Source organism: Lipotes vexillifer, unplaced genomic scaffold (genome assembly GCF_000442215.2).
Source record: "Lipotes vexillifer unplaced genomic scaffold, Lipotes_vexillifer_v1.1 scaffold1403, whole genome shotgun sequence".
In the NCBI taxonomy this organism is placed as follows: Eukaryota; Metazoa; Chordata; class Mammalia; order Artiodactyla; family Lipotidae; genus Lipotes; species Lipotes vexillifer.
The window spans coordinates 194,566-206,042 of NW_006775845.1; the positions used below are offsets into that span (position 1 = coordinate 194,566).

The 11,477-nt window shown below is 41.1% G+C and overlaps 1 protein-coding gene across 1 annotated transcript in view; it reads left to right on the forward strand.

Moving 5' to 3' along the window:
• The window catches only part of RHOBTB3 (Rho related BTB domain containing 3), a 55,743-nt gene that overhangs the window by 12,712 nt on the left and 31,554 nt on the right, over positions 1-11,477 (forward strand). Inside the window, exons 4-5 of the mRNA XM_007450230.1 lie at positions 7,590-7,744; positions 10,800-10,911. Coding sequence (XP_007450292.1) covers positions 7,590-7,744; positions 10,800-10,911 — 267 coding nt within the window. The remainder of the gene's footprint in view (positions 1-7,589; positions 7,745-10,799; positions 10,912-11,477) is intronic.

The window sequence follows — 11,477 nt, forward strand, 5'->3', positions numbered from 1 at the left end:
GGATCTTCCCGAAACGGGGCACGAACCCGCGTCTCCTGCATCGGCAGGCGGACTCCCAACCACTGCGCCACCAGGGAAGCCCAGCAGGCAGATTCTTAACCACTGTGCCACCAGGGAAGTCCCCCATGATTTATTTCTGTATTCTCCTTTTAGTGATGCTTAGGTAGTTTCCTAGGAGTAGGATTGTTGGGTCATGTGGTAGGTATGTGTCTAGTATTAGTAGATATGAATAAAGCAGGCCTGACCCTTCTTTGACCGTATGTCCCCTCTACTTCCCTAACTTTCTTTTTATTGCTGGTCATGATTCTTGAACGAGTCATCCACACTTCCCGAGTGCACTTGCTGACTTCCTATTCATTCTTCAGTCCACTACAGTCTGACTTTGACTTTCACAATTACACTGGGTTTGTTTTCACTCAGGGCTGCCAGTTATATGCCTATTGCCAAATTTAATTTACATTTTAATAACAATCCTCCCTTTGAAATTATTCAAATATACCTCTCCCTCCACTTAATAAAGCTACTCTTTCTTTCCTGTTTGTTCTAATTCTCTTTCTTCTTTCCTGGCACCCTCATCCTCCTTTACACACATATACCAAATCAATACATCCAGTAGTTGTTGCCCAGGGTCCCATCCTTTAGCTTCACCTCTTCTTGCTGTTTACTGTGACTCTGGACCTGCTAATCTGTTGCCCTAGCTTCCCCTGTATAGACACTGGTGATTACCCAGACTGTTTTTCTGGCTCCAGTCTCTCTCCTGACCCATGTCTCCACAGACATCTTCCTCTTTCTACTGAGTTCCCTGTCTTGGTGAATGATGCCAAACCTATCCACTCACCCAAACTAGAATCATCCAACCCAACTTTCGTTCCTATTCCCCATATCCAGTTGACTAAGAAGCTCTAAGAATCATACCCCTAGACATATAAACAGTAATATGTATAAAGTAGATAACTAATAAGAGCCTGCTGTATAAAAAATAAATAAAATTCAAAAAAAAATTCATTGCTTTCTCATCATCTTCACTGGATTTCAGTTCCTAATCATTTAATTATCTCTCATAATGACCTTCATTTTGGTCTAAAGAGGTAGTTCCAGATTTGCAGGATCTGAAACTTACACAATTTTAGAGGTCCTTTGTAAGAAAAAAACTACAAAATTACAGATACATATATGTATACAAATGAATATTTATTTAGAATGTGAAAAGAAAGCACAAGAAATTACAACTCCGAAAAAGCTGTCAAATGCCACAGACATTAAAAAAAGTTTCTATTGTTTAAAAACCTGGGCCTCCCTGGTGGCACAGTGGTTAAGCATCCACCTGCCAATGCAGGGGACATGGATTCGAGCCCTGGTCTGGGAAGATCCCACATACCATGGAACAACTAAGCCCATGGGCCACAACTACTGAGCCTGCGCTCTAGAGCCCGTTAGCCACAGCTACTGAGGCCACAAGCCACAACTGCTGAAGCCTGCGCACCTAGAGCCCATGCTCTGCAAAAAGAGAAGCCACGGCAATGAGAAGCCTGTACACTGCAATGAAGAGTAGCCCCCGCTTGCCACAACTAGAGAAAGCCCACACGCAGCAACGAAGACCCAGTGCAGCCAAAAATAAATAAAATAATTAAAAGAACAAAAAAGAGCTGACACTTCTTTAACTTTTCTTATGTTTTTTGTGCTCAGAGTCTTTGCAGTTCTTCACGTGATAACCACTTTTTGAGATTTTCTATAGGGAGAAGAGAATGATAGTTTTCCTTCCAGCGTATTTCTTCACTTTCCATATCTTTGTGATGCTGGGCACTTTGGTTTTTGTTGTGTTTGTCTTTCAGCTCTGCCTCTTTGTGTCGTGACGCCAAATTAGTCTGCACAGTGGGTGGAAGAAGCATTCCTGAAGGCCATTCATGTACCAAGACAGCTCGCAAACACTTACAAGGAAGTGACTACAAACCACAAATAATATCTCGCTAAACCTAAATTTAAATTCCCCTTAGCAGGATCCTAAAAATGTCTGTGGCTACTCCAGAGCTGCCTGATGCAAGGTGAAGTGAGCTGGACTGGAGAGAGACTTATGTCTTAACCAGACATAGTCAGAATATCTTATTTTGCAGATTTTACAAAAGCATACGTCATGTGAAAGAATCTAATGCCTAGGTTTCTCCCAAGGCTTTGGAAACAGCCCACAAGGAAGGGCCTTGAAACTTAGGCTTCCTGGTAAATCAGCCTCTGGTCTCCTTTTCCTGCTTGGCTTCTTTCTGAAATGAATCCTCTCAGAATAATCATTCTAGAATATGTCAGATCATGGTACTCAATCCTTTAAAATCTTTAGAAACTTTCTTCTTTTTTTTTTCTAACTTTTATTTGCAAAATTTCAAATCTAAGAAACTTGATAAGAATAGGACAGTGAACTCCAGAAATTACAAACACACACACAACACATCCACACTTTTTTTTGTTTGAACCATTTAAGAGTAAATTGTAAACATTATGGGATTTCTTCAATCCTGATTAATTAAGCATGTCTCATCTAAGAACAGAGCCATTTTCCTATTAACCATAATGCAATCATCACTCAAGAAATATACTATTACCTGTTATACTATTATTTAAAATATAACCCATATTCACATTTTTCCACGTATTCCAAAGCTGGTTTTATTGTTTTTTGTTTTTTTAATCCAGGATGAAATTAAGAACTATGCATTGCATTTAGTTGTCAAGTCTCCCTGGTCTCTTTTAATTCAGAACAGTTCCCAATCACCCAGCCTTTTTCTGGGGGGTGGGGTATCTTTCATGACATTTTTAAAGAATCCAAGCCCGTTATTTTGCATGATTCCTTCAGTTGTGATAACTGTGGTTACAAAATAGTGATTTCTTATCATTCCTTCTACACTTATTAGTTGGCATTCTTCTGTAAATAGGGCTTTCCCTCTTCTCTGCTCCCATATCTTTCTTTAAGAGTCACTATGATTCAGGTTTTTTTTTTTTTTTTTTTGCCGTACGCGGGCCTCTCACTGCTGTGGCCTCTCCCGTTGCGGAGCACAGGCTCCGGACGCGCAGGCTCAGCGGCCATGGCTCACGGGCCCAGCCGCTCCGCGGCATGTGGGATCTTCCCGGACCGGGGCACAAACCCGCGTCCCCTGCATCGGCAGGCGGACTCCCAACCACTGCACCACCAGGGAAGCCCCCGTGGGTTTGTTTTTTAAATTCAATATTTTATAATCTATTCTTCTCATTATTCTTTCTGATACTCCAGTTACCCCAAATTTGCCTAGAGGGAGCCGCTTCATGCTCTCTCCAATTAATTTGAGTCCTTCCTTGCTTTCTGGCACAGATGTTCCAGGCTCATCTTAGGCTTGGCCTGCTCTAGGACCCATGGGCCTCTCTACTTCTGCTGGGGTCCTCCAGCTAACCTCCACTCAGTTGCCCTTGGTCTCCTCCTCGACCCCCTTCGTGAGGCAATGAGCGCTTACATGTTGCTGCAGTGCATGAGGTCCCACCTGTCCTCCAAGCCTCAGCATCCCTCTTTGGTCGTCCTGTGCGTACTGCCTGCAGCCCCTCAGGTGTTCATAGTTTCTGGGCTGATGAGAGTCTCTCCTAATGTTTGAGTGTTGCTGCATGTGCACACCTCCCTTCCTCCTCTCTCTTTCTCCCTCCCCCATCCCTTGCTTCCTTCCTTCCTTTCTCCTTCCCACCTCTTCCCCCTTCCTCTCATTATTTCATGATTTCTGTGATTTGGCAGGGAGAGGAGATTGCAGTGTGGGCTTAGCTTGCTCTCTTGAAAGTGGAAGCGATGTCTTCCCTTTTTTCTCACCTTCAGGCCTCAGCATGTGCTATACTGTGTCATGCTCTGAGTGGACTGGCCCTCTGCACAACCCCTGTCATATCTGCATAGCGAATTCATCCTTACCCTTTAAATCGTTGCCTCTTCTCTGAACCCTTTCACAATCCCCCAGGCAGAGTTAATTTCTTCTCCTCTGTTCCTGTGGTGATTTTGTACTCCTTTATTTTAGTACTTTTTTTCTTTTCGGCTGCGTTGGGTCTTCGTTGCTTCACGTGGGCTCTAGTTGTGGCGAGTGGGGGCTACTCTTCATTGTGGTGCTCGGACTTCCCATTTGGTGCCTTCTCTCGTTGCGGAGCTTGGGCTCTAGGTGCGTGGGCTTCAGTAGTTGTGGCGCGTGGGCTCAGTAGTTGCGGCTCGTGGGCTCTAGAGCACAGGCTCAGTAGTTGTGGCGCACGGGCTTAGTTGCTCCGCGGCTTGTAGGATCTTCCTGGACCAGGGCTCGAACCCATGTCCCCTGCATTGGCAGGCGGATTCTTAACCATTGCACCACCAAGCAAGCCCCAGTACTTATAATTGTCTGCAGTCGTATCTGTCTTGGCTCAGTTGACTATGAGTTTCATTTATCTGTGTATCTTTATATCCCTGCTATTTGAGGTGTGGTAGGTGCTCAGTTTGTTCAGTGAGTGAATGAATGGCTTTATGAATGATATACAGAAGTGAAAAGATCATTTTCACTCACAGGATGAAATTAATTGACCTTGTAAGATGTGATTACAAAATAATTACAAAGCTAAATCTGTCTCTTCAACTCAAGGACACGTACCGCTCCTCCCTCCTCCAATCCCTTGCAGTCTGTGGAACTGTGCTAGGTGTTCTGGTAACTCCTCTCTCCAGCTCCTTTAAGAACAACTTCGGCAAACACAGTCAGTCTCATCTCTTTCCTTTGTTATACGTGTTTTGACAAGCTTGACTGTGTGTGTGTCTTCCTAATACTTGGCTCTGAATAAATTTTTGGCTTTTACTAAATACTGAATCTATCTTTAGAGTAGAAATTTTTCTCCAGACTTGACAAAGGTGTATTCATAGCCTTAAGTTCCTGAAAGCGGGCATCCTATCTTTTCTTTTTGGAGCTCTGACAGTGCCTAGTACATTGCAAGGCTGGAATTCCTCAGAGGATTTCTAAGAATCTCAAGCACTGGCAAGATGGTAAGAATCACCCTATAGGTTCTCAAATCCATGGCTTTGAAAGAGATGCCATTCATTTTAATTCCAGAGTAACATTGTGTTTGCTTTTAAAAATAATAGACATTTTGTGATAACACCTTGAAAGATAATATATAAGAAAAAAAAAATAAAAGACTACAGTGTTAACTTGAAGAATAACACTGATTCTGAAGTTCCAGGACTCTGAGGTAGGCTCATAGGAGTGAGTCCTGAATAAGGCACCACAGTTTAAGATTATATTGGTCTTCTCATTGTTCCTGATGAAATGCTAAATGTAGGTTTATTTAATCCATAACGTTTTATTGATTCTCCTACCTAATATGTAATGACTAGGCATTTTTCCTTTTGGGTGCAAGTGAACAAAAAAAAATGTCTTCTGTGACATAGAGGAGATATAATGATTGGATGTGAGGAGGCACTTTCTAGGTTGGTAAGACGCTTGTGGCTACACACAATGGAAAACCCCGCTCAGCTGGGTTAAACCTGACACTAGCGGGATTTTCCCTGAAACCAAGTTTATTTCCTAGCCATTATTTTACATTACGCTCTCTTAATTTTTCACTCAAAACACTGCTGACTTTATTTTTGTCCAGAAATAAAGTTTAATAAGATGATCTGCCTACCCACCCCATTCCATCAGCATAAGGAGAGCTTTGTAGTCATAAGAAGATCTCTGTCTTCAGAAAATCAAAGGCGCTGTTTATGAAGGCTTTGTAAAGAATGTGAAATACCAATGTGTTATTTTTCAAGATAGGCTAAATTGTGTTGGTAACTTTATTTGTTCCGAACCAAAAATGATCTTAGAAAAAGTAAATGCAAGAACTCAGATTAGGATTTGTTGTATAATTTAGAGAAACCAAGCTTCATTTTTAAATCACCACATCTTTGGAATTAATAATTTTTTACTCAAACTAAATTTTTATCTTATCTTTTGATGGCTCCTTATCAGGTAGAGCAAGTAACAGTCGTATTGTTTCTCCATCTCTAACACACAAGGAGAGTTGGACAAGTCAGTTAACCTCTCTGAGCTTCAGCTTCCTCCTCTGCAAAATGAGGATGTGAATACATGGTTTCTGAGCTCAAAATGCTTTCAATGAAGCTAAATTATCTAAGTTGTATGTGTATGTGCACACATGCATGTTACATGTATAGTATGCACGTGCACTGAAAATCCTTAGCGTGCACGCCATGTGTACATACATTTGCTCCATCTCTATGCAGTTCGTTGGTAGGACATTTGTTGTGTATGCTGTGGCGGGGAGTAGCCTAAATGTCCTTTCAGGACCACTGTACTTACTCCCTCAGTTACCTAGTCTTTAGGCCGCTGATGGTGAACAGCTGAGTCCCTTTCCAGGCATTATCCCTGTGCTGATAGAAGCCGCTTGCCCAAGGTTTTGCTCCCTCCACAGGGCAGCCCTCCTTTAATTACTGGCTGATGTAGGGATACAAAGGCCCAGCTTTGTATGGAGAACCCCTCTAAAGGGCCATCAAAGCTCCAGAGGCCCCTATTGAATGGCTCAGGTCTCTGTTGCAACAGCATTGCAGTTTGAATTCTTCCTCTGCCCAGACCTGCTTCCTACACCCTTGAGAAGAGACATTCTCAAGATCACCCCCCAGTAAACCTCCAGCACACCAGCCTACATCTCAGAGTCTGCTTCTCAGGGAAGCCAGCCTACAACAACATGCTCTTTTAGAAACGGATTTACCCCCTTTTGACTTGGCTGCCTTTTGAACAATGACATATCTGATAATGTAGCATGAAACAAAACAAAGCTGGCTGACGAATATGGAGTTGAACATACATTTTTAGCGTTATGAAGGTGTGTCCTTAAAGATGGGTTGATGTACAACCTTCCCAGCCATAGATCTGTACATGGTACAGCCATGACTCTTGGGACAGTTCACATTTTGAGTAATTACTTTTTATTCCTTCAGTTTTTAATTTTTTAATTTTGAAGCAGAAGGTAAAAAGTGACTGAATTTGATCTCTGCAGTTGAATGCTTTAGAGTTCAGTAATTGAAATGTGTGGATGAGTAAGAATGTACGTCATATGAAATTTACAAAGACTGGCAATTTTGCAGCCTTAGAGATTGAGGTCAAGTTGAGGATTCTCTTAAAATAAAAGTACAAGATCTATTCAAACTTAGTGAATATATTTAAAGTTTATTACAAAAAAAAAAAAAGCGCCAATCCATGGTTTCTGTGGGCAGTCAGGTTGTTGATTTTGTATTGATATTCAGGATGTCAAGGTTGTATAAAAGGAAGCAGGCCTGGCATTACTGTCTGATTGGTCTAATTACTATAATAGCCTTGGTAATATTCATTCACCTATTTAAAAATTCTTCTGTTTTCTAAGGTCCTATTCATTCTTCTTGCATTTAAAGCTTGTTTATTTTAGGGACCTTGCTGTTATCACTGACACTTCTTATTCAGAGTCTAGTGAATAGTGGATATATTAAATGGCCCTGAACTGTGATTCTGGCATGAGCTCTTAATTTGCTGTTTAATGTCCAGGTTGTCTAGGTACATCTTTTCATGTTTAATTTCAAAAGTCTTTGTTCCTCATATTCATTTTCTCAGAAGAGTTACCTTGCACATGCCCACTGTGTACCTCAGACAGAGGGAGCTGTGTCAGTACGACGGAAGGGATCCAACTTGCTAAAGAACTAGGAGCCACCTATCTGGAACTACACAGCCTTGATGACTTCTACATAGGAAAATATTTTGGAGGAGTGGTAAGTGGAAATTCCAGTCACATAAATTAGAGTCGTTTGTCAGGTTGGCTCTTTAGCTGTTTTCCATAGCATCAATTAGAACTTTAGTTTTAAAAGCAGGATGAGTGTTAACCTTGTGAGATAAAACAGGAGCAAATACAAAAAAGGTTTTGTCAGAGTAAAACTCTAAGTTTACTTCTCTCTCCAAATGAAACATTTTCTGTTGTCTAACATGATATTTTGAATTTTCCATTTGATGACACTTTACACAAACCCGTGATGTCTGTTTAGCAACTGACATTTTGTCACTTTTAGTGAAAAGATTTAGTAATCTTCACACAGCTTGATGAGGCTGGCAACCTGAACCAGCAGGGCCTGAAAGTTCTCCTTCATTTCTGTCTACTACTTGAGAAGAATGATTTTTCTTCACTATGTGTGCTTCGGCAAGGTTTCATATACTCCTGATTTTGCTGTAGCTCAAAAACTATCCGGAGGAACTACTTGTACAAATGGCTTCTTGTTGGACAGTTAGTGGGGAGCCAGGGTCTGTTGCTCTCTTGCAGAGGCATCCATTGGGTCCTGCAGGCATTCTGAGGCCCACCTTAGCCCACAGCACCTACCCTACGACACTAGGACTGCGTGGCCCTTGGAGAATACCTGTGGAGTTGTATCATTTAAGTACTACTGACTTTGGAACTCTCTTTCCAACCCTCTAAGGAGTGACTCCTTTCAACAGACAAATCTAGTAAACATTGACAAGAGACTTAAACCAAAGTAAACCCTACATTAAGCAGGAGCACTTTGGATTCTCCATCAGTTCCCTAGCTCTTCATCAAGTACTTTATCCAGTATGCCAGACTATTCATTGTATATATTCATGTCGAAATGTTGAGGTTTCTACAGATGACCAGAGAAATTTCATTTGTTCTAGAGTTACTCAACTCCAAATAAGAACCAAAGATAAAATAAGAACCCAATATAATAGTTCTGATTTCTGTCAAATATAAATGGCTATTATTCATTCAGTAATGTAAAGAAACAATAATACAGCATTAAGGAAGATGCACTCACAATTGATGTTATCAATGACTGTGAGAATCTTCTGTCTTATTTGTTTAGTGATGAGCAGTGGGTAGAAAGGTAAAGAGGGGTGAAATATAATTTTTCTGTCAAGCTGATTATATTGTAGTGGCTTAAAAAAATCCTAGTTCTAAGAATTTTACATTTCCCTGAAATTCCTAGGGAGTTGTGTGTGTGTCGGGGAAGATAGTTTGGTTTCATTTGTTGGAGAAGATGGAGCTCTTGGGGGCCTCTGGTCTCCTGGTTCCCCTTTCCAGGTTCCTGACCCTGAAATTCTCAGGATCGCTCTTCCCATTTCCCAACTCCCACTTTCTCTTCTTTTCTCTCATTGTTTCTCTTTGTTCCTAATGCCTAGTGTTGGAGGCATGATGAGAATTGAAGATGTGGTCGAAGTCAGGAGAAAAACTTGGCGGTTTCTTTTTTCGCTAACTCAAGACTTAATGAGAATATGAAAATAAGATGAGAAAGATCTCGTTTTAGACTCTTGAATAGTAAAGTACAGCTGGGATCTTGAGTGTAAGAAACAATGGTGTTTGCAGGAATATGGATGGAGTGATAATGTCAGAGTGAAAGGAGCATTTTACTATCTTGTGTTTAAGAGTCGGGGAGGAAGAGCTGTGCAGTGTTACCCTCAGACCTGGGCAAGGGTGGCATGTGCCCTGGAGCTCTAGAAAGCCTTATCTGGTCCTCCTCCAGTTGCACCCCTTCCCATAGGGCACGAGTTGATGGAGCCATGGGGATGTGCCCACTACAGCTAGTAGCTCCCTTCCTGACCTGCATCATCCATGTGGCAGCCACTAGCCACACGTGGCTGTTTATATTTAAATTAATTAAAAAATAATTCAGTTCCTCAGGTGCACTATCTACATTTCAGGTACTCTATAGCTACATGTAGCTAGTGGCTACTGTTCCGATGATTAGCACCGATGTTATAGGACATTTCCATCAAAACAGAGCAGAGAGTTCTGTGGAACAGTGCTGTGACCATGCTCCCAAACCCGGGACCCCAGAATTCTCTGACCAGCTGGCTCTGAATCTGTTTCCCAGATCTGTACAGGCCTCTTTCCTGAGTCTGTCCTCCTGAAGGTGGACTGCATGGCTGGTGTTTGCACCCCTAGTCCTGAGTGGTGGCTGAGGGGTTACTGCATATGAGGAGTTGGGGAGGGGACAGTGGATGGAGCTTGGTTGTATAGGTGTGGATGTCTGCCTGTATGCACCAGCCTCCTCAGGTGAGCAGATGTGTGTTGGAGGAGGGGGAGAGAAGAGGAGGGGTGGTCTTGGGTCCTAGGAGTTAGGGGCCAGCTCTCCCTGTGCTGCATGAAACTCCGAGGACTCTAAGAATTTAAATCTGAGCCTGGCCTTCCAGGCTTTAATGATGACATACTGGTCAAAGCAGGAGGATAGAATATATTTTACATAACAGTTTATTTTCTTGATTTACAACGCTTAAATATTTAGGTATGTGGTATGTGGACCTCCATTTGTACTTTTGCCCCAGGCCTCATACGCTTAGAGCTATGTAAGTGCATGTGGTTAAGATATTTAATTTATAAAATAAATGATGTATTTCAAAGTAACTTACTCAGGAAAAAAAGTAGAGTGCGTGTGAACTTTCCTAGTTGATATGGGTGTATGTGGCGTAGAGCCAGATCTGTTCTTGCCTTGAATTTTTCTAGTATTAGTTGCTGTGGTTGCCCACAAGATGGTTATTGGCAGTCACACAGTTGTACTGCTTGGCTTTCTTGATTATTCAAGAGAAAATACAGTTCCTGCTTGATTGATAGTTTATTTACGTTTAGACAAGGCACAATCTGTTCTACTTGAAAGATATTTTTCTTTTTTTAATAAAACAAATTGTTTAAAAGTGTTTGCTAAAGCATACATGTAGTTGGTACTGGCATTAAAAACACTTGGCAGATGTGGTTTGGGGTACAAATAATCATGTCAGATACATCATTTCGTTGGAGCTTTAATTAAAATTTGATTCATGTTTTAGTTGGAGTATTTTATGATTCAAGCTTTAAATCAGAAGACAAGTGAAAAAATGAAGAAAAGGAAAATGAGCAACTCGTTTCACGGAATTAGACCACCTCAGCTTGAACAACCAGGTGCATTTATTAGCCAATGTCTAGACATTCAGTTGACATTTATTGTAGATCATTTCACAAGTCATAGCAGTTGTTCTCAATTTTGAGTGTGTTCAGGACTCATTTGGCATTTTGATTCAGTAAATCTGGGATGGAGCCTGAATCTGATTTTTAAATAAGCTTCCCAGATGATTCAGAAGCAGGTGGTACCTGGACCACATTTTGAGGACTGTTGTCTTGAAAACTTGAGCCTATGGATTCTTAAAAATAGTGTGTGTGGTAGAGAGCTGTTCTAGATTATAGTCTAATGAGAAATAACCAAATGTAATGCATGAAACTTGAGTGGATCCTGGTTCAATAAAGACATCTAAAAGATGTTCTTGGGACAGTTGGGTAAAATTTCAATATGGACAGGAAATTAGATGATATTATGGAATTACTGTTAATTTTCTTATGTACGATAATAGTATTGTGGTTAATAGAAGAATGTCCTTATTTTTAGGAGATAAATGTGAAAGTATTTAGAACTGAATTATCCTGATGATTACAACTTACTTTTTTTTTTTTTTTTTTTTTTTTTTTTTTTC